The sequence below is a fragment of the Canis lupus genome, chromosome 38 (assembly GCF_048164855.1).
Source record: "Canis lupus baileyi chromosome 38, mCanLup2.hap1, whole genome shotgun sequence".
Classification (NCBI taxonomy): Eukaryota; Metazoa; Chordata; class Mammalia; order Carnivora; family Canidae; genus Canis; species Canis lupus.
Window position 1 is genome coordinate 20,773,621 of NC_132875.1, and position 24,671 is coordinate 20,798,291.

At 34.5% G+C, this 24,671-nt stretch overlaps 1 protein-coding gene across 9 annotated transcripts in view; it reads right to left on the reverse strand.

The window, feature by feature from the left end:
* Positions 1–24,671, reverse strand: part of KCNT2 (potassium sodium-activated channel subfamily T member 2) — a 375,231-nt gene that overhangs the window by 190,924 nt on the left and 159,636 nt on the right. For 8 of the 9 annotated variants that reach the window (XM_072814992.1, XM_072814987.1, XM_072814988.1 and 5 more), the window contains exons 9-11: positions 6,687–6,867; positions 5,379–5,543; positions 3,498–3,634 (exon numbers count right to left, since the gene is read on the reverse strand). The exons of the other annotated variant lie outside the window; for it this stretch is intronic. In XM_072814992.1, coding sequence (XP_072671093.1) covers positions 3,498–3,634; positions 5,379–5,543; positions 6,687–6,867 — 483 coding nt within the window. The remainder of the gene's footprint in view (positions 1–3,497; positions 3,635–5,378; positions 5,544–6,686; positions 6,868–24,671) is intronic. 9 annotated transcript variants of the gene reach the window in all.

Genomic DNA, 24,671 nt, shown 5'->3' on the forward strand with positions numbered 1-24,671 from the left:
TTTTATTTGCAGAGGAAAGATAGAAGTCCATGAAATTAGATCAAACCAAACAGTTTTGGAAGTACTGAATTATCATTACAAGATAAAAGTAAAAAAAAAAAAAACCCTCAAATTTTATTGCATTATGAGTATTGCATAACATTTTCTAAACATCATCTTCAATAAAGCAATTCAAAATTCATGCAACTGACCTATGGAACTGGTTTGGAGAATCCTACTCCTTGTTTCTTGCATGGGAAATTGTGTTGAAGAATGTATTAGTTAACATTAAATCCCAAATCCTTATATGACATTAGGATAATAAATGAACATAAAACAAATACTTCTTTCTTAACCCAGATATATTTTTTTAAGATTTTATCTATTTATTCATGAGAGACACAGAGAGAGAGAGGCAGAGACATAAGCAGAGGGAGAAGCAGGCTCCCTGTGGGGAGCCTGATGTGGGCCTCTATCCTGGGACTCCAGGATCAAGCTCTGGGCTAAAGGCAGGTGCTTAACCACTGGGCAACCCAGGAGTCCCATTAACACAGATATTTTTAGTATTACCAGCCTGCTACCTTTCTCATCCTCATACTCATCCTTTGTATATTCCAATGAATGAATGCTTCTTGTAAATGTGATTTTGCAGAGAAATCATTTCATTATATTAATAATAAATGAATTGTTAATCCTAAATAAATCATGTAATTAATAAAAAAATAAATAAATCATTTTCCCTCTACCCTTCTAGGTTCTTGGCTGAGACCCCTCTGTAATAGGAAGACAGATTAACAGAAGAAAAACAAACAGATGTTCAATAACACGTATACCTCCTGTATACGTGGGAAATACCCAGGAAAACCGATTAACTCCTCTCCCATGCAGTCACCACCTTAAACACCATCTTCAATTAAAGACAAAAGATGTTTGGCTAATGGCGGAGCCAGTAAATGGAAACCTATCAAGAAAAGCACCATAAACAGAGGTAAGATTGTCATGCAGATTTAGGTCCTTGCTTCCTCCATTCACAGGAGTTTCTGGAGATTGAGTCATCCTTTTCAGATACAGAAAGAGAGAGAGAGAGAGAGAGAGAGAGAGAGCCTTAGGATGGAGATTTCCCTTATAAATGTAAATATCCCTTACAAAACAGTTAACTTCTACTGGGTTTTCAGTTTTTCCTGTGTCTGCTGTTTCTTCAAAATAAACAGCTCACAATAATCCTTACACCATTAAGGCATATTTTGGGATAGCAAATTCTGCTCCCTTCTATAATATCAAGCTAAAATACTAACAGCTAATACTAATAGCTTAATTTAATACTAATAGCTTAATACTAATAGCTTAATTTATTAGGTAGTAAAAAGCCTTCAATTATCACATGAATTCATGGTGAACATAATATGTGAAGAACTTAATGCATACAGTATATTAAGCTTATTGATTATATATGCAGATGAATATAAAGATCCAAATTATATTAGTGTCTAAGCAACTATCTCTTTAGAGCTCCCAAATAGTGTGTATACATGGTAAATAGCAAACAAAGCCATCTATTACTTGAGGTACTAGGAGAATCTGACTTAACTTTGTGTGTACAGACATTTTTGAAGTATTTAATCCACCAGAAATACTAATATATTCTCAAAGAAGCTAAATTTCCTAATTACATACCATTTATTAAATCCTGATAGTTTTACTAACTTTTTTGGTTAAAGAAGTTATTAAATCATTGAAAAATCTCACTTAAATTGATCTACTGTGTATATATATATATATATAAAGTAATGTTGAAGTTTCACTTATAGAATATCTAGTTATCACTTTGTAGAATTAAACAGCAAAAAGGGAGTTTTCTTCTCACCTACATACACACACACATACACACACACACAGACAAAATATGCATAAATACACCCACTAACACACATACTCAAATCATCCAGAATAAAACAAAACAACAAAATAAAAAAATACTTCTACTCTAAAATTGAGGGAGGAGATTTCTATTTAAAAGAGCAGGTAAGACAACTCAAAGACAAATATGGAGATGTGCAATCCACAGCCACCTCAGGATGGACCATATTGACATGAAGATTATTTTGAGCTAAAACACAATCGGAACCCAGTAGATTCAGTAAAGCTCTTTATCTCCCTCCTCAAATGCCTGAAAAGACTTTCGATAGAAAATCTGGGCAGCCCCGCTGGCTCAGCATTTTAGCGCCACCTTCAGCCCAGGGCCTGATCCTGGAGACCTGGAATCCAGTCCCACATCGGGCTCCCTGCAGGGAGCCTGCTTCTCCCTCTGCCTGTGTCTCTGCCTGTCTCTCTGTGTGTCTCTCATGAATAAATAAATAAAAATCTTTAAAAAGAAAGAAAGAAAATCTGCTCCAGGAAGGGAGCTATCACCACAGAAAACTGCAAGATGCTATAAACCAGAGAAGGTAGGTAGAGAAGATCCTAGCAAGGCCTGTGTTGTCAAAGTCATCTAAATCCCACTGTTTCTGAGTGGCCTGGCAAACATTTGTTTACCAGATGTGGACTCTTTTTCATCCTCCTGTAAATTGTTTTCCTTCCCTTGGAAGTCCCAGACCCCTCCCCCTTTACCTTAGGTCAGAATGGTTTATTTTGCTTAACTGTCTTTGGAAGTTCCCTGTCTGTATGGATTCCCTGTACATACACTATTAAATTTTATTTGCTCTTGTTAATCTGTCTCATGTCCATTTGATTCTTAGTCCAGCCAGAAGAACCTAGAAGGGGACAGGACATTCTTCTTCCCCTACAAGACATGTTTAAAACTTTAAAAGCAACAGAAAACATGGAGCAAAACCATCTCTGCTAAATATTTCTTCTGGCTTCTGAAACTATGAGTGCTGTTTGCAGATGCCCTGATTCTCTGGTACCCATGGTCTGTCTGCCCAACCACATTTTCACTCTGTTTATGTGGAACAACCCCATGACCTGTGAAAAAGGTATACGCCTATGTCACCTTTAAGCCAGGCTGGCTAGCATATGTGCAACAGGAAAAGAGCAACTAAGACCCAGTTACCATTCTGATTCTTCTAGCCCCCAGGAACATCTCTGGCAACACAAGTGTCATCTGCCCAGTACAATCTCTAAAATTTAAAGCCTGATTCAAACTGCCCTGGCATTTCACATAACGTTTAGCACAACATTTTTATTTCTGGAATAAAAATAGTATTCAGGGATTTGGAGACTACTCTAATAGTGAGTCTGGATAACTCAGCTCTTCTCTAACAGCTTGAGATAATTACACCATGCCACACTCCTCATTGTGTTGTGTGGACACGGTCTGCTGAACATCCTTGCACTGAGAAAGAGGAGCACACACACACTGGTTTTATATTTTTAACCTTTCAACATGACCAGCAGTGTAACTAAGGCAAGACTCTGTATTCAAAAATACTTAAACACGTCTTACAGGGCTGAAAATTCCTAAAATTTGGAGGAGAGAAAAGATAAGTATTGCAAGTTGGAACATAGATAGGGATACCTACTTTGCTCTCAACAGATCCTGATCTTTAAGGGCTGAGCCTTGAAGGTAGATAACTCTTTGTGACCACATTGGAATCTGCAGTACCCTTCGAACTTGCACATCCATTTCAGTAGGACACAAAATCACCACATAATAATCCTATTCAAAACAAAGTGGGTAATGGGGTGAAATCAATAATGCTGTGTTTTATATTACATAAGTAAAGAGAATGTCTAAGAACATTTAGAAATATGATGATATAGAAATAAATTCCTGCTAATAAGTAACAGGTTGGGCATATATTAACATGGTACTACAATTTACATAACTGAGACATAAAAATCTCATAAAGCAACATAAGGTCATCCTAAACTTTTTCAATCTTATTAGCACCATGAAGAGAAGGTAATCAGTGCTTATACTCAGTGTACATTTCCAATTTCTTAAGTTTTCAGTTACAACTTCAGACTGATTATAAAATATGCAATACATATAGGGCAGAAGTGCTTAAAAATCAATTCAGACTTCAAACTGCTACTTTTAGAATAAAAACTATGATGGTGATTTATATCACCTGGTAATATTATGAACTGATAATACTGAAAAATCTCTGATGAATACCTGAAAGGATAAGGGTTCATAAAACTATTGATAATACAAAGTAAATTTAAAACATTGAGATCATATACTTCAAAATAGTGATCCTTTGGAGAAAATACAAAAGTACTCTGAGAGATAAAATAGTTTAATACACTGATTATAGGAATTACAATTCTATGGTAAACATTCACCATTTCATCATCTAAAATATATCTAGTGGAAATTTGAGGAGTTTTGAGAATTCTCCCTATTCATATTAATCAAAATAAATTAGTAGGTTCAAAACTTGGGGCATCAAATTTCCCCAAAACAGGTTTTCTTTATGGGTTGTAATGAGCAAAACTGCAATTATTTAATACAAACAATAATAAAAACAACAAATAAATATGATGTTTCTTTAAAATGCAAATTAATGTATATAAAACAAAAGAATGTACTATGTAATTTATGTATCACTTCTTTATATATTATATTTTTAAATGTTTTTTAAACAATATTTTAAAAGACCTCCAATGTAGTAATGAATAACTCTATTTAAGGGAGATCTAATTAGATATACTCAGTACTATCTTGATCTCACGATTTCCAACCACTTTCACAAATTTGTTGAGAAAATACAAGACATTCAAGTAGCTCTTTACTGTTTGGACTGAACTAAATGCATTAAGCAGGAAGAGGAGATTACCTAAATCTACACTGGCCACGCAGCAAGTGGAAGAACTATCTGAAGATTTTATCTACATAGACAAAGAGATTTTTTTCTGAATTATTGTTACCAATTCAGCTAGTTATTGTCTTATTTTTTTGTCATTCATTGCTAGTATAAATAAGACCTAGTTGCACTCTGGGAAACAAAAGAAAAAATGGGACTTCCAGACTTCCAGATTTCTATCAGCATCACTTAAGAAAACTTTTGAAATTTTCAAGTGAGTATGATATTATGAAAGGACTTTTTCATTGTTTGATATCTTATGTTAAATTTCACTGTTTCATAAAAATGTCATTTATGCATTATCCAAGGGAGAAAAATCCTTTTAATTCAAAGAAAACCTTTCTTTGTAGCATTAACATAATTCCATCTGTCTTTTAGTGTAGCTACAGAAGGAAACTTAAAATACTGTGTATTCCTCAAGCATTTTTTCTATGTTCCTGGTTATATTTGTAGTTCTTCATTTACTCTTTCTAAATCTGAGTGTATAAATAAAAATCCTCCAGAACACAGGCTGCACCATCAGTTAATTGACTTTGACAATATGTTAGTTAAGTATGATCCAGTAAAATGAATAACATAATTTTAATGTACCTGAAGTCTTGGGTGAGCATAGAATTCATTTAAAAAGTCCATAAGTAAATCAATCTTCAGTGAACTGACACACAGAACAACATGCTTCTCAGTTTGAGCTCTATGTCGACTATAGTTTCCACCTGACTTTTGTCTCTCCATCCACAGATAGGCCAGTTGTTCAAACTGCAATGGATTTTCCACATATGAATAAAAAAAAACTGGACATGAAAATAAAAACACATGCAATATAGCCATCGTTCACTAGATACACTCGATTTCTTAGATGAAACTTTTTGAGATTCAAATTATCCAATTCCCTTCAATAACAGAATTTTCATGTGATTGCTGCAGAGGTTGCTAATGCTGCCCAGAGGCTTCAGGTCTCTACAGAAACATATTAATATGATTTTCCTATTATATCATAACAACACTAAAAGGTTTGTGCCTCTGCTTTATGTCCAGTACAGCAGGCAGCCATGTGTGTTATGCACTGCGTCAGAGAAAAACCTCAATGGCATTTCTTCTAACTTCCTCTATCAAGCTCAACATACATCTCATGCAATGAGAGATTCTAGTCGTATAGCAGCAAGTGGTATGTAAGGGAAGTGGAGGGAGTAAAGGAGGAATGTCAGGGAGGAACACATACATGGCAATAAAAGTAGAAAGATCATTTTTATACCTACATAAAGTATATTTAGATACACTGTGGCCAAAGGTTTGTAATGGAAGATAGAAGTTTAATTGTATTTGCCATATTCTGTTTCTGACCTGCTCACCATGGGTACCCAAGGAAACAGTTAGATTGCATCTACTAATCTTATATATCTGTCCCCCTTTGCAATCATCTTATCCGCTCCCAGAATGTTGTATAATAGTTACCTATCATCCTCAAATTTTGTTTTAGTTGACTAACATATGTGATCAGTTTTTATGGATTGCAATGTGTGGCTTTTATATTGTTTCAAGAACCAAAAGAAATCAAACCTTCGTAAATTTATTTCCTTGATCTATCATTCTGTAATTAAAACTATATTATCCTATGATCTTAATTTTATTGTTAAATATCCTATATTTCAAAAAAAAAACATTTTCAAGAATTGAAATGAGATGTGAGCTATATCAGTTGTGAATGGAGGGGGGAAGTCAGTTTCTAATATAATGTGAGAAAGCATTTCCTGAGACCATTTTATTTGATTGACTAGATGCAATAATAATATGTGTCAATGTATTAGATTAATAAACCACTTGCATTTCTTCTTAAGCGTGGAAGATTTGCTTTTATACGACTTTGCACATTTCTATAAAATTTACCCTGGCTCTGTTTACCTGTATGGGTAGAACCACAAGAGCGACACAGATCATGGCAACGACAAAAAGCTTGGAGGACCATGTTTCAGGGGTGACATCCCCAAAGCCCACAGTAGAAAATGTCACAATGCAGAAATAAAGGGAGTCAAAGAGATTCAGCTTCTTTCCTATTCGTTCCAGATGTTGGATTCCACAAATGCTAAAGAAACAAATGTGCATTAAAATTAAAACTTTCAAATTGGGCACATTACTTCTCATTATTCTTTTGAAAGTCAAAGCACATTTCATAAAGCCCAGCAGTAAATTGTAATCTTATATTGTACAATATTATTTCCACAGGAAAAAATATTTTTTTAAGTTTTTTACCTACTTTAATCAAATATAGTATTATTTTGATCGATAACCAAAAATTGTGGCCAAAGTATCACAAAGTATACATGAGTAGCATGTAAAAGGAATAGACTGAATTTTATGGGTAACTTACACAAACATTTTGAATGCATGCCAGGAAACAGAGACAGAAATTGCTAAATTTATTCTCTGTCAAAAGAGTGATAGTCTTTTTTTTTTTATACAGGAAGCCATCTTATTGTATAATGTATGTGTGTGTGTTTCATATATATGAAAGGTTTGAGCAGTTAACAATTGCCAAGTCACTCTCAAGAGAAGATCAACCATCTGTACAAAGCTACTAATGGTATAAAAGTAAAAGAGCAGCAAAGAAATTGTTACAAGATGTCCCCAAAGTAGAATTGTTAAAATAGCACTAAAAATAGCACTACAACTGACTAAAAAAAAAAGAAAGAAAAGAAAAGAAAAAGTAAAAAAGGAAAGGTGAGAAAGTGAGACTTGGAAGCGATATGAGATTTGCATGTAAATCAGTGTATAATGGTATATGATTCAGCAAGAAAAAAATAGGTATTGATGCATGTTATAACATAGATAAACCACAAAAACATGCTGAGTAAAAGAAGACTACAGACTATATGATACTGTTTATACAAAATGCCCAGGAAAGAGACAGGAAGCAGACTAGTGCCTGCCTGGAGAAGATGATGGGAATAGGGTTGTTTCATGTTTTTTAAGGCAGACTATAAACCAGTTAGACAGGTGGGTAAGCACATAGGTAGATAAACCAAAGGACAGAAAAGAAATAGTAGGGTACTTGTCATCATTTTACTTCTGAGGAAAAACTGTTCTCTTTTTTTTTTTTCTTTCTCTTTTTCTTTCTTACTTCCAGGTTTCCAGAATAGTTTAGCAAAATTCCCTTTTTTTTATGCTTAGGAATTTTGTGTGAGCTTCTGGGTCATATGAGTTGATTCACATCAGTTTTTTGCTCTGCTGTCCCTAGGCAATATAATAGCCAAACTAATTATAAGACTATTCAGGTGGAGCCTTCCTATAACCAAAGAGAAGAACTGTTTAATAATATATATTTCTGCGAAGGAGTTTTTTTTTACTTTATTACAATAATATACATTTGAAAATATAAACAATTCATACTTAACGTTTATACTTCAGTAGAAAATAAAGTAAGAAGGAAGATAAATTACATATTTTAAGGATTCAAATGTTAAAGGCTTACTATATTTTGCATAACTATACATTAAAAGTCAGTCCCTGTTCATAGACAAAATGTCCATTTCATAACTCAGATAAATATTATCTTCACCTAAACTAGTAAAGTCTCCTACTCTGCTTCCTTGTCTTCAATTTGTTCTTTTTTTTAATATGACCTATTCATCAGGGCCATATTCACAGTCTTTAAACAAAGGTTAGAGGGGCACAAGGTGGCTCAGCTGGTTAAGCATCCAACTCTTGATTTCTGCTCAGGTCATGATCTCAGGGCTGTGAGATCAAGTCCCACCTTATGCTTAAGATTCTCTCTCTCTTTCTTCCAGAATCCCTCACTTCCTCTGTGGGTGCAAGCTCTCTCTCTGTCTTTCTGTCTCTCTCTCTCTCAAAAAAAAAAAAAAAAGAAAATTAATTAGCTAATTGATTTTTAGAAGTTTGGATATGTCAATCTCAAGTTTAAAAAGGCATTGGATTCTTACAATTTACAATCACTGTCGGGCGCCCATGGGTCCTAGGAGGAGCCTCATGTGGGGAACGGAGCAGGGTGGGGGCTCGGGCTAGGGCGCCTCCACGCCTTCCCCAAGCGCCTCGCGGCCCGGGGCCTACGGCAGGTGCATGCAGGCGCCCCCGGCCCAGGCGGCCTCCTGACCAAGGACCTCTGTGCGAGGGAGTTCGAGGCTCTGCGGGGACGCTTTTAGAACTCAAAGGGCTGCAGGCGCATCAGGGCAAGTGGCAGGCGAGGAGGAGTGGGTTTTTCTGCCTCGTGTGTGAGGCTTCGAGTTAGAGTAAGACGGTGAAGCAACAATGAAGGCCACGGCAGACCAAAAGAAAAAAAAAAAAAAAGATCACTCTCTAATTCATGGTGTGATAGATTATTATAATAGCTGCCCATAAATCAAGACTTCCTATGTTCATGCCCGTTTGCAAGATATTGCTTTACTTCCCATCAAAAGTGCAATCTAGTTCTCCATGTCCTTTCATTTGAACAGCCTAATAACTTATTTTGGCAACAGAATAATATAGAAATGATGGTGGGTGGATCACAGAGCATGGATCTTAGAAGACCCTGAAGCTCTTGTTCTTGATGTCCGAGAAGTCTGCATTACCATGTTGTAAAGCAGCCTGGTACAATCCACCAAAGGATGAGAGGCCATGTGGAAAAAACCCAAAATGTCCCAACTGACAGAAAGCATCAACTGCTAGACATGAGAGTAGGGCTATCTTGGATGCTCCATCTTCTATCAGGCTATCACATGACTAAAGCCAAGAGTAACCACAAGTGAGACAGCAGAAAAAATGCCAACCACAGAACTGTGAGAAACAACAAATTGTGCTGTTTTAAGACACTACTTTTTAGGTGGCTTGTTACTTGGCAATAGATATGTGGGGTATGTACAGACTTAATTAGACTCCAGCATCTGGATCTAATCTGGTTTTTTTTCAAACTTTGCTCTCACTTTATCTCCCCTTCACATACTATTTGGTTGGTTTACCTACCATAATCTTTACCCTCTATATCGACTTTTCCCTACAACTGAAAGCCCTCTCTCTGCAACAGCTACTGAGATTCCCATTTTTTTGAAGCCTACCTCAAAAATGATCTCCCTCATAGACTTCACTGAATCTCAAGATCAAGGAATTCCTAGAAGTTCCTGCTGAATTCCTAGATATGAGTTCATATCTCATATAGGTAAACTTTTATAATAATATCTATTTTTAAAGTTTAATATTTATCACTCCAGCTCAACTACTGACACTACTGACACTATTTACACTTTATATGCTTATTTCCTATTTGTGCACTCGGCACAAAGTTCAGAGTAGTCACTCATTAACTGCTGAATGAACAAAAGAACACCTGCTTAAACCACAGTCAAATAATAAATGCAAACAAACAAACCCCAGAGAGCATTTCATTCTTGTGCTTCTGTTTTTTATTACTACATAACAAACTCCCCAAAACTCAGTAGCTTAAAATCGTAACAATTTATCATTTCACATGATTCCATGTGGTAGGTGGGAAGTTTCTCTGGTTTTCTTGGGCTCACTCATGTGGCTACATTGAGCTAGAAGTCTGGCTAGAATGAAAACTCCAAGATGGCCTCACTCCTGTGCCAAATGGACAATGTTCACTGTTGTCTGTGTGCCTTGCTTTGTGATTCTACGCGTGACCATTCATCCTCCAATAGATTCAACCTGCTACCTTACTTTCTCAGGGCAAATTATGGCAACTGAAAGCCCTCTTAAGGCCTACCTTTTTCTGCCACATTGTATTTACCAAAGCAAGTCACAAGATCGGCACAGATTGGAGGGGTGTGGAAATAGACTCCATCTCCCCATAAGAGGAGCTACAAAATTTTGTGATGTTTTTTAATCTATCAAAGCATACAAGTGAAAATATTTATCACAACCTACATATATCTTAATAAATTTTGTTGAATAAATCATGTTACAGTCCAAGATATTTAATTGCCTTGACACAACTGTAAATTCATGCTTGCAATCATTTTTGTGATCCTTAAGTAAAACACCATTTTACTTGACCTAGAAAAGTCATGTGAACCTTTCACATATTTATCAATATCACACTTGAGATTCAAGACTTGATATACCTTAATACTCACTAAATCAATATGAAAATGGAGATACACACACCAGCTGTTTCATGCTTGATATTCTTATACAAAAACAAAGCTTAACACTTTAAGGACTAATACAGGTAAATACACTGAATTACTTTTAGAGTTTCTCTCTGATTTTGAATAGGCCGGTCAACCAGTTTCATTTAGGTCTCATTTAATGGGCCACTGCTTACGTCCATGGATAGCAATGTCATTGCATTTCAAAACATACTATTGCTAACATACCTTCTGAGTCAATAAATATTTTTGTGGTAAATAAATAAATTTAGTTCCTTCTTCCCAAAAGAAAACAGGATGGAGAGTATTTAAATATCTAGCCTAAGGGGATCCCTGGGTGGCACAGCGGTTTAGCGCCTGCCTTTGGCCCAGGGTACGATCCTGGAGACCCGGGATCGAATCCCACGTCGGGCTCCCGGTGCATGGAGCCTGCTTCTCCTTCTGCCTATGTCTCTGCCTCTCTCTCTCTCACTGTGTGCCTATCATAAATAAAATAATAAAAATGAAATAAAATTAAAAATAAATAAATAAATAAATAAATAAATAAATAAATAAATAAATATCTAGCCTAAGAAAAGAGTAATTCTTTTCTGTTATAGATCAAATCTTGTTCCCTCTCTGTTCATAACTCTAAATGCCCTTTTATCATATTCAGAATAAAATTCAAAAGCCCCTGGCTCTTCTTGGACCTCGTCTTCTAAGACCAGCTCCTAACTCACTGCCCTCCAGCCACACTAGCCTCACTGCTATTCCTGAAATGTGCCAAGTATCACTCAAATCTTCTTTCAACTTCCTCCCTTTATCTCTAATATCTCCAATGTCCAAACAGAATCCTGAACTTCTTCTCTAAATTTGCTCCTCTCAAATTCTTCAAATCAATGGTGGCAAATACAGCTTTCTTGTTGATTAGGTCACAATCCTAGAGTTATCCTTGACTTTTCTATTTCTTTCACAACCCACAGCCAAATCCTTAGCAAACTCCACTGTTTCTAGCTTCAAAACATAACCAAAATCCACTATCACTATCACCACTGCTATTTCAATGATCCTTGCCATCATATTGTCTGCCCTGCACTGTAGTAAACACTCCCATCCTTCTCTCAGCAGCCTATCACCATCATGCCAGAGTTTTCCTAGGACAATTACTTAACATATTACTTTTCAAGCCTTCAAGCCTATATTGATCATCATATATACTCCTATCTTCCTTGTTCTGTTCTGTTTAATTAAAAAAAAAAAGTTTTAGTCATGTGTAGGGTTTGCTGTTCATTTTCTATAACCCTCTATATGAATGGAGATCTATGAGGAAAGAAATTCACACGCTTTCTTCAACCATGTTGCCTGAGCACCTAAGATAGTGCCAAGTACATAAAATGCTCCTGATCTCCATTGCCATATTTAAGTCACCAAGCCATGTAGCCTGTTTAGATATAAACTAAATACAATTTATTAATTTTTAAAAAGCACCCAAAATATTTATCAGGCCACTACCTTAACTGCAGAATCTAATCTTTTCTTTTTTTTAATTTAAATTCAATTTGCCAACATACAGTATAACACCCAGTGCTCATCCCATCAAGTGCCCTCCTCAGGGCCCATTATCCAGTTACTCCAACCCCCCACCCACCTCCCCTTCCACAACCCTTTGTTTGTTTCCCAGAGTTAGGAGTCCCTCATGGTTTGTCTCCCTCTCTACTTTTTCCCACTCAGTTCCCCTCCTTTCCCTTATAATCCCTTTCACTATTTCTCATATTGTGGAATCTAATCTAATTAAGTGGCAACACTAAATATCTCTGTGTCAAAAAAAGCAGGTGGAATATTCCATAAATCTATTGACTTCCCTATCACCTTTTAATCGATATCACTTGAAATATTCAAGCACCATAACCAAGCAAATTGGGTTTTACTCTCTAAAAATTAGTATTTCTAACTCTAGCATTTGTTTCTATTAGTACTTAAATGATATGATAAATGAAAAATTTGGAAAATTGAAATGCATTGACTAACTTATTGAAACTCATTCTGCTTTTGTAATATACAAGTAAATCGTGTAACTAAAAATTTGTCTTTATAAAATCAAATTGAATATTCAAATATAAAAGTTGTGCTTATTTAATCTCATTAATTATAAATTCTGTCACTAATGTATTTAAAAATTATTTGAGTTATTTAATTAAGTTTGTTACATTTAACTATTTATTAATCAAAAACTTCACTTGAAATCCCATTCATGACACTGTTAGTGAATATTGCATACTTTACTACTAAGCTCAAGCAGGTTAGTTATAGAACTGTCATAATTTGAAAAAGTATTTAGCTTTTGTTTTATAAAAGAAACCAACTACTGTCAATATTAGACAGAGATCTACTGACAATAACTATACAATCTGGACTCCATTGTCACTTTCACATAAATTTCTGCAACTACTTCCCTTTTTCTCCCTTATATTTATGTAAAGAATCATGTCACTTAAAGAGTAGAAATAGTTTAGAAGGAAATTTTGCAGAAGTTTGCATTAGCTTTAAAAATTATAAAGATAGAATATTCACATTATTTAAGAAAAAAAAGTTTTTCAAACCTCCTCATTGAATCATAAAAATTAGATTTAAAGAGTATTTTTGAAAATTACTTATTTCATGTTTTAATTTTATAAAAGCAAATACTAAGACATGGAGAAGTTTAATGAAAAGGCTGAAACTGGACTATTCTGATCATATTATATGGCTATAGCATCATTTCCTCATACCATTACAGAGTATCTATTGGCAACATGTGGAGAATACTAAGAGTATCTGCTAACTTATTACATACTATTTGGTTATAGTAACACATTTAGCAATGTTTTGTAGTTAAGAAACATAAAATGTGTATTACTGCTCTATGTCAATCATTCATCTAAGAAATAATTTTAGATTATTCAAATAAGCTATCTTTCCAAACAATTCATTTACTTTTATGAAGGAATAGAAAAAGTATTATCTTCAGTGTCAACTACACTTCATTTTAAAAAACTGTATCTTCAGAATAGATACATAGATAGCTTACTATTACTTTATTATATCATTCTAAAAGCTAAGACAGTTTTAGCATTGAAATAATCTTGATTTGCGTTATGCATAAACATTAATATTTCACTTATATGTTGGCTATTTTTCCTAGAACTGTGAATGCTACAACACGCTATATAAGGATTTGAAGCTATTCAGTGATTATAATCCATTTTAATATAGATTGTTATCTTATTTCATTCACAGATGTCTTTGGAGCCATTATTGAACAAAAACTGCCTCCTCTCCCTGATTATATTTGATGAATTTCAGTTAATTATTATTTTATGTCTATACCCAGAAGTGATTTCAATGATGGATACAGATTTTCTGATAAACTAAATCCAAGAATGTGCTCAAATAGACCACATTCATAATCAAAAAATCCTATTTTGTCTTATCATAATAGATACATCTTTTCAGTTCAAAGACTAAGTTAAACTAAATTATATCCTGAATTGAAAGTAGTGGAAAAACTGAATAATGAAAAATTTTAAAATAATCATACCTGGTAAATAGAAGTAAACACTTTTATATTTAAATTTTATACTAATCAAATTTAATATTGTTTTGTGACTGGACAATAATCTAAAAAACAAAAAACGTCTTGCTTAAATGCTTCATTTTAATGGATACCTAATTGTAATGAAAAGTTTTTAAAGTTTTATTTATTTATGTGAGAGAAAAAGAGAGATAGCATGAGCAGGAGGGAAGAGCAGAGAGAGAGGTACAAGCAGACTTCTATGCTGAGCATGGAGCCTGACACAGAAGTCAATCTCTTGACCCTGAGATCATGACTGAGCCAAAAACCAAGTCACATGAACTCACGGAGTCACCCAGGCACCCCTAATTGCAACAAAACTTTATTACCCTGTATTGTCTTCCTAAATATTTGAAATTTAATAATTTACTTCAATTTAAGATAGAAAAAATGAACGAATATCCCACCAAGTTCTATTTATCTTTTTGTTTAGTTAAAATGTATAAAAGTTACTCAAATTCATTTATAGTGGTTGACTTTGTTTTTGCTTTTGTTTTTAAAAGATTTTATTTATTTATTCATGAGAGAGAAAGAGACAGAGAGAGAGAGAGAGAGAGAGAGGCAGAGACACAGGCAGAGGGAGAAGCAGGCTCCATGCAAGGAGCCTGATGTGGGACTCCATCCCAGGTCTGCAGGATCAGGCCCTTGACTGAAGGCGGCGCTAAACCGCTGAGCCACCCGGGCTGCCCCAGATAGTGGCTGACTTTGAAATAGAAAGTTGCAAATTAATATAATTGTCTTATAATTTCTCTTTTATAGAAATAACTAGATTTTTAATAAGAAAAAATTGATTTCTATAAAACCAATAGGTGCTATGAAACATAAATGCTTTATAATGGAAAATGGGTAACTTAATATCAAAAAGGTAGGTCAAGTTTATTCCTATAAATACCTTTATTGATGGTTTAGCAGCGTCAAGCACTGTACTATATAAGAGAGATGCAGAAATGAATACAATACCATAATCTACATTAAAAAGCTTCTAAAATCTAAAGTGAATGATTTTCACCCCACCTTTATAATACTACTAATAATACCATAAATTAATAAACATTTCATTTATAACTTGATTAATGATAACTTAGGTAAATTGCTTAAGCTTTTTAAATTTTATCCTTCTCAACTGGAAAGTAAATGCAATAATATTAACTTCTTCATTTAGTTATTAGGAGAATAAAATGAACTAATAATGCTCACTGAAATGCCTGACACATAACAATGCTCAATGAATTCAGTAATAATTGTTATTTAAATTCCATCCCTAGCATAAAAGAAATAAAAGCACAAAAATGAGTCAAATATAAGAATGAACTATCTACACAAAATAGATATAAAGCCTTTGTTTTGCATTTGACAAAAAAATTAATTTACTATGAATAATATAGTCAGGGACTATGGAGAAAGAAATAGGAACACAAAGTAGCAAGTCTGTTCCTCTTAGCTATGGATTTGGTAACAAAGTAATTAGCAACAGAAGATTATTCATGAGTTAATGAGAATCAGTGTAATTTTGTCCACTCTTTTCTGAACCCTGCTACTCTCAACTCCTCTGGAAGTGGAAAGACAGACAAGTTAGGAGGGTTTCACAAAGAAAAGTTAGGCAATTTGCAAGATAAACTCCTACTAATCTTTATGTACAAAAAGCACAGTCAGGTTGATATTAGCTGACCTTTGGAGGGTTCACTATTACCATTTACCGAAACTGACAACTAATTCTTGGTAATGGAGGCGGGGGGCGGGGGTGGGGGGAGATTAAGCCACTATTTCTAAGCCAAAATGTCAATAATAGGCTAGTGAAATGTTTTTAAAAGGGCTACTTAACCCTGAGAATGCTTGAATGAAAGAATTTTTATGCAATTATGTAAAAGACTGCATATATGTATGTATCTATATATTTATATAGTTCACTGACCTAGGTAACTACTAAGTAATATCATTATAGGTAATATTCATGATTTAAATGTTAAAATACTAGTATTTGTGAGGGAAGAAGAATACTAACAAAATTTTCTCTTTTTCTATTATTTTACACAAATACTCATATTCACTGTTATTTAAATAAATATCTAATTTTACATAGCATGAGTTTTCTGTTTTTTGAAGATTAAATATACCTATTTCTGAAACTATGCATCTTGGGAAGCTGAGAATTCTTGCCATGCATGTGTCTATGCTTTGCAAAGTTGTGGTTCACTCTCGTCAGCTTAAACTAGACTTTCAAAACTATTTTACAGAGCCACTTCTCACTTAAATTGTAGTTTAGTTTTATGACTATCCATTTGTGATAATGTCTGTTTTAAAAATTACTGTTAAAAAAATTACTGTTAAGGAATAAAAATCCTTTAGGAATGTTATGACATGGTACTTTGGCAAGATTTTCTAAATCAAAGTAGACAAGCACTTAAACTTACAGACTAAAGGATAAAATATGTCCTTAAATACCTACGTAAAACTTGATCACAAAAGAAATATAAATGTGGAAATTGCCCTTGGGAATTACATATCACCTAATATTTTCACAATCAAAAAAGGGAAAAATATTGACTAAGTAACTAGAACCATGTGAAATAAATGTCGTTTTTCAGAAATAAAATGTTTTATTTAGTTTTCTGTCTTTTATTTAAGATTTTATTTATTTATTTAGAGTGCAAGGGGTGGCGGGGGGGCAGGAAGAAGGACAGAGGGATGGAGAGAAAAAATCTCAAGCAGACTCTCTGCTGAGTGTGGAGCCCCACGCAGGGCTTGCTCACAGTCTTGAATTCATGACCCAAGCTGAAATCAAGAGTCAGATGCTTAACTGAATGAGCCACCCAGGCAACCATGGTTTTCAACCAGTATTTGTAGATTTTCCCATATGACCTATAGACATCAGGAGATAAAGGCAATGGATATCATGATATAAGATAAAAAAATGTTAGGAAAAATTTCGTAGGCCGAAGGAGGTGAAATTATTTCATTTTTGAAGATGTTGTATTTATTATTCTTGTAAGATACATATATCCAATCCAATGCAATAATGTATTTTATTAATATATACCTATAATAAGCCATTCTTACACTTCTTTGGTAAAGCTTATTTGATGATAATTTTTTTATGGTTCCAGTTGTTTTAGTCCTAAAAAATACTGATTTGCTAATATGAGATAAATGATAAGTTATTAGTATGATTCGACTCCTATCTTTAAGATAATTAATATTTAGTAAGTACCCTTAGCTTTTTAGATATTTTATTTTGTATTGCTTTAGTTTTTACTGTAAACTTTTGGTTTTAGTCTGGCAATTTACTACTATAGAATTTTTATAACCATCTCTTCAAAGTGACCTTGGTCTATGGTTCTGTATCTCAATATATGTTCCTTGAAGCACCACTATGGCACTGTATGTGGTTAGCCAATTAGTAACTGACTTGTGTTGCACAGTTGTATACCCTGGGATTATAAAATCTCTGTAACCATCTGTATAAAGAACAATGTATCATTAAACTTGTATTTATAGGGGAAAAAATTGGCAACTCTGGGGTAAACATTTACTTATTTAGTGAAATACATTTCAGATTGTTTTAATGAGTTAATGTTTATTGTGGATCTCTGAGAATGGAATAATTTTCAAAGGATTAACCAAACATACCTTCCAAAATTCTTAGTTTTGATAGAGTTATCTCAAATGTTTAGGATTTTATGAACTAAACTATGAGAACATTAGCTCACAATTTGTGTTTTGTCTGAGTGCTTCAGAATCACAGTTTAGCTTAATCATTGAATGATTTGGGTAACTTTTATCTTTGCCCATGCCCTGAGTTACATTGCCTTAGATTAACTGTTCATTAAAAGAATTTATTAACAGTGAAACTGTCAGGCCCTGAAGTTTTTTTCTTTCTCTTAATGGAAATCAAAACATGATTTTTAAAAGCACTCCACAGGTATGTTAATCTCAATTTAATATTGATTATAAATATCTAAATGTACATTTTAGAATGACCTACAATTCCTTCCACAGATCCACAAGAATAAATGAGCCTCAACTATCATTCATTGGTCTTTACTGACTTACTACAAATCTAAACTTTGAACATATCTGGCAAAGTTTATGAATATAGGCCCACAGCAGTCGTACTGAGTCCTGGATAAAAAGAGAAGAAGCTTCCTCTCTCTGCTGACAAAGAAACTAAGAAAATAGGAAAAAAATTTTCATAAGCACTGTGATTATTTGAAATGTGGATCACCAAATTGAGCATGCCATATGGAAAGAAGAACTCCAAATTGTATCTCATTAAAAAGAATTTAAAATTCTACTTTTTTTCTTAACTAGAATACTGTTAAGTATCACTAAGGATAATTTTAGTTAAAGAAACTATTCAACCACTTATGCAAAAACCATAATAACCACATTAATAAAAATAAAAGGATCAGGCCCCATTCTGTAGTAAATACATAGAGCCATGGTATATATATATCATATCAAGCATTAAATTTTTAACTACTTTTAGAAGTAAAAAAAAAAAAACTAATATAAAATATCAATTTCCTAGTTTCACTTTAAGTAAGTAGTCCTCCGGTAGGAAAAGCTAATGACTTAATTTACATTTTTTTTTTTTTTCCCCTGGGACACCAGGGTGGCTCAGCGGTTGAAGAGTCTGCCTTTGGCTCAGGGCAGGATCCTACAGTTCCACATTGGGCTCCCTCACTCTCCCTCTGCCTATCTCTCTGCCTCTGCCTCTCTCTCTCTCTCTCTCTCTCTCTCTCTCTGTGTCTCTCATAAATAAATAAAATCTTTAAAAACTATTTTTTTTCCTGACTCACCTAGTAAAAGAAGGATCACCAGAGTATATGAGATAGAAATTATCTAAGGCTACACAACTATAAGTTGTGGTAAGTTTTCTTTCTTCTATTAAACACTTCAATTAAAAATAAATAAATAAATAATAAAAATAAAAATAAACACTTCAATTAAAAGGATTCCATACTGTCCATTACCATTCTTATTCAATATATTTCTCTTAACAAAATTACATTAAATTGTAGCTTATTACATTTCCTCTCCTTTCATATTAGTGATTTAAACAAAATAAAAGCATCTGCCGAACAGTCTTTGTAAATTACTCAGACTCATCAGCCTATGGGCCATTACTATGATAATGTGTGCAGATGGAAGTAGGGGGTTTTTTCGTTCATATTAGGAAATATGGAAGTATAATCATGTAGTGTTTTGTTCTCAGTTCCTCAGGTTGTATGCTGCACTGAGCATGTATTCATATTCATCCATAATCATTTAGCAAGAATTGTGTCCTGGATCTCAGTGTAAAATGTATATTCTACTGTGAATTGTGAAGGAATACACAAAGAAATAAGGCAGTATTTCTTACTACAGATGAATAAAACAGATTAAACTAGGTAAAAATAAAGAGACAAAAACTATTAGAGTCAAAAATACTGGGGATTCCTGGGTGGCACAGCAGAAGCGCCTGCCTTCAGCTCAGGGCTTGATCCTGGAGTCCCGAGATCAAGTCCCACATCAGGCTCCTTGCATGGAGCCTGCTTCTCCCTCTGCCTATGTCTCTGCCTCTCTTTCTCTCTCTCTCATGTGTCTCTCATGAAAAAATAAATAAAATCTTTAAAAAAAAATACTAACATGGTATAGTCAAGAAACAAGTAAATCATGATCATGTTCTTCTTTTAACTCTCATTTTAGAGGGTCTAAATATAAGAAATGAACCCCTTAAGTAGGAAAAATGGAAACCTGTATCACCAGCAGAAAGCTTTTATATTTTCATAATTTTAAAACAAAATAACATGGATAAGACAGTAACTAAAGACAATGTGGTACTTAATCATCTTACATTTCTGTTAATACATAAAAACATATTTTATCTCTACTTCTTGCTTCTTAGAAAACCTATGATTTTTCTCTCCTGAATCTCCAATAAAGTGCTTGTGATTTTATTTACACTTTTTTGTAGATTGTATGCATTTGAAAAAGTTTTACATTTACTTGCTCACCTATTAATTGAGTATTACTACATAGTAGGCACAGAATCAGGTACCAAGGAAAATAATGGTATGGAAAAGCTGGAATGATTGCTTTCCTGATGGGAATTAGAATCCAGTAGAAGAGACAGAAAATGGTGAATAGGGATCCCTGGGTGGCGCAGCGGTTTGGCGCCTGCCTTTGGCCCAGGGCGCGATCCTGGAGAACCGGGATCGAGTCCCACGTCGGGCTCCCTGCATGGAGCCTGCTTCTCCCTCTGCCTCTGTCTCTGCCCCCCCGCCCATCATAAATAAATAAAAGAAAATATAAAAAAAGAATATATGCTTCAAAAAAAAAAGAAAATGGTGAATAATATAGATATGCATAAATTTACAAAGGAGAGCACTCCCTGCCCTCTGTCAGGCTATCCTTTCCTATAATTGAAAATTTGACCTAATCATGTAGATTGGGCTTCACTCGCAGTGATATTTACATTAACATAAAAAAAAAACACGAAGTCAGATTTTATACCCCAGAGAAAAAAGATAAAGTATTCTAAGGAGGAGAGGGTTAGTGTGATGAGAGCAATAGGGGTAAAAACAGGAGGGCTCCTGAGCAGAGGAAAAATTAAGAATGTGAGATGTAAATGAAAAGATGAGGAGAGCCTGGAGCATACAGGAAATTTATGAAATATTAAGAAGATTTGTGTTCCTGTTTCCCAAGACACATGGGAAATTTTTAACAAGCATTTGCAAGAGGGAACACAATTATATTTACATTTCACAAAGGTCACTCCGGTTGCCATGAGATGAATGGTTTGGAGTGAAACCAGAGTGAAACTACGTAAACCAGTTATATAGCAGTTATTCTAAAGAGGTTAAAATAGTTTAGATGAGTGAAGTGATGTCTGAGAGGGACAGAGGTGGGTAGACTTGCAGGATATTTAGGAGGTAAAATCTAGGGGATTTGCTGATTTCATATTTTGTCACAGAACAGGAGCCACGGGCTGCCTAGTGGCTCAGTGGTTGAGCATCTGCCTTTGGTTCAGGTCCTGATCCCTGGGTCTGGGAATTGAGTCCCACATCAGGCTCCCCAGAGGGTGCTGCTTCTCTCTCCTATGTCTCTGTCTCTGTCTCTGGCTCTCTTTCTGTGTGTGTCTCTCATGAATAAATAAATAAAATCTAAACATACACACACACACACACACACAAACACAGAAGGTGTTTAAGAATGATTCCATTCTTTGGAACTGCCCCCAGAGAATGGACAACAGTTATTATTTCAGAGATGTGGACAACTTGAGGAGAAAATCGCATAACTTTTCCTTTGGACATACTTACATTCAGGAATCCTGGAGGGTATGTCACAGAAACAACTGAATATAAAAGATGTAATTACAACCATAAAAAGTGGCCTAAGACAATTTGTTAGCACACAATTATCAGATTCTTTGTGGTGCATATTTTTATAACCTCCAATGTAAGGAGAAAAAGTGAAGGCATCAGAACCTACTCTCCAACAGTTTTGTGACCAAACTTTATATGCAGAAAGCAAGTCATAAAGCAAATTCTGCTACACAAAACACTTATTCATCCTTGTTGGGTAAGATCAAAGAGTTTCCTGTTCTTTCTGTGAATAACAACAAACACACTGAAAGAAAGGTTCATACAAAAAAAGAAAGAAAGGAAGGAAGGAAGGAAGGAAGGAAGGAAGGAAGGAAGGAAGGAAGGAAGGAAAGAAAGAAGAAAAGAAAGAAAGAAAGAAGAAAGAAAGAAAGAAAGAAAGAAAGAAAGAAAGAAAGAAAAGAAAAGAAAGAAAGAAAGAAAGAAAGAAAGAAAGAAAGAAAGAAAGAAAGAAAGAAAGAAAGAAAGAAAGAAAGAAAGAAAGAAAGAAAGAAAGAAAGAAAGAAAGAAAGAAAGAAAGAAAGAAAGAAAGAAAGAAAGAAAGAAAGAAAGAAAGAAAGAAAGAAAAGGAAGACAGAAAGAAAGAAAGAAAAGGAAGACAGAAAGAAAGAAAATATACTACAGGCAGGTCCAGCTCATGGGCTGGTGGGATCAGACAGCAGAATCCTCTGTTAAGTGAGAAAAGGCTTGAAAGGGTTTCAAGACCCATGTCACCACTCCCTGAAAGGTTAGGCTTGGTTATTTTTCAAGAGTAGAAAGAACCAAAAATGATACTTTCTGGTCAACTATATACCTTGAAAAATAATTTTAATTCCACTTTTGCTAATTTTTAAGGATTCAGACATAAAAAATGATGCTTGAAACTGATTATTTATTTATTTGAGAGTCAGAAAACATAATCAGGTGGAGAGGGAGAAGCAAACTCTGCACTAAGCAAGGACACGGATGGGAAGCTTGAACCTAGGACCCTGAGATCAAGACCTGAGCTAAAGGCAGACACTTAACTGACTGAGCCACCCAGGTACCCCATTCCCTCTACTCTTAAGTGAGCCCTCACATAAGAGCAATCAATCACAATTCTGTGTTCTGACACATTTCTGTGTTCACTCTCCATGTGTCTGTGTTGTTTGTTTGTTTGTTTTAAGATTTTCCATGTATTTATTTGAGAGAGAGAGGTGAGAAAGCCCAAGGTGGAGCAGAGGGGGTGGGAGAGGGACAAGTAGACTCTGCCCTAAGTGAAGAGCCCAATGACAAACTCAACCCCAGGACCCTGAGATTATGATCTGAACTAAAACCAACAGTCAGATGTTTAACAGATTGAGCCACCTTGGTGCTCCTGTCTCTGAGTTTTTTCTTTACTTCTGATTTTGGGATGTAGTTTCATTTAATAAGCAAACAAAAACACACCCAGGATCTAGTTTATTTTTGTTTTGTTGTTGTTTTTGTTGTCTTTTCTTTTTCTATCTTCTTTTCTTTACTGGATGAAAAGACAAAACATAGAAATTCACCCCCACCAAAAAAAAAAAAAAAAAAAAAAAAAAAAAAAAAAAACATGAGGTAGTAATCACAGCCAGGGATTTCATCAATACAGATATAAAGAAGATGTCTGAATTAAAATTTAAAACACCAATTATAAGGATACTAGGTCAGTTTGAAAAAAGCATAGAAGACACTAGAGAACCCCTTACTATAGATATAAAAGAACTAAAATATCTAGTCAGGCTGAAATGCTATAACCAAGGTACAGGCCCAAGTGGAGGCCATAAAAATGAGGATGAATGAAGCAGGAAACCAAATCAGTGATATAGAGGATAAAATTATGAAAACTAATGAAGCTGAAAAGAAGAGGGAAAGAAAACTATTAGATGGAGGGAAGGTAGACCTAGGGAACTCAGCAATTCCATTAAGTGAAATAGTATCTGTTTTATAAGTCTCAGAAAAAGAGAAGGAAAAGGGGGCAGAAGGTTGACTTGAACAAATTAGACCTGAGAACTTCCTAATCTCAGGAAAGAAACAGACATGCAAGCCCAAGAGACTCAGAGGACTCCCCTCAAAATCAACAAAAGTAGGTCAACACCAGGACATATTATAGTGACACATGCATATTACAAAGAAAAAGAGAAAATCCTGAAAGCAGCTTGGGGAAAGAGATCCATAACCTACAAGGGTAGACATATAAAACTGGAAGCAGACCTGTCCACAGAAATCTAGCAGGCAAGAAAGGACTAGCATGATATACTCAAGGTGCTGAATGGGAAAAATACACAGCCAACAATACTTTATCCAGCAAGGCTATGATTCAGAATAGAAGGAGAGATAAAGAGACTCCAAGACAAAAAATTCAGGACTTCCTGAATACTAAACCAACCCTGCAAGAAATATTAAAGGTGATCCTTTGAACAGAAAAAGAGTCCAAAAGTAACAAAGACTAGAAAGAAACAGAAACAATCTATAGGAACAGTGATTTCACAAGTAATAAAATGACACTAAATTCATATCTTTCAATAATTACTCTAAATGTAATTAGACTAAATGTTCCAATCAAAACACATATAGTTATCAGAATGTGTTTAAAAAAAAAAAAGACCCACTGATATGCTTCCTAAAAGAGACTCATTTTAGACCCAAAGACACCTCTAGATTGTGATTAAATAGTGGAAAACCATTCATCATGCCAACGGACATCAAAAGAAACCTAAAGTAGCCATTCTTATATCAAACTGTATTTTATTTTTTCTAAGATTTTATTTTTTATTTATTTATTTATTTATTTATTTATTTGAGAAAGAGCACAAGGAGTGCAAGAGAGAGTGTGTATCTGTGCACACAAACA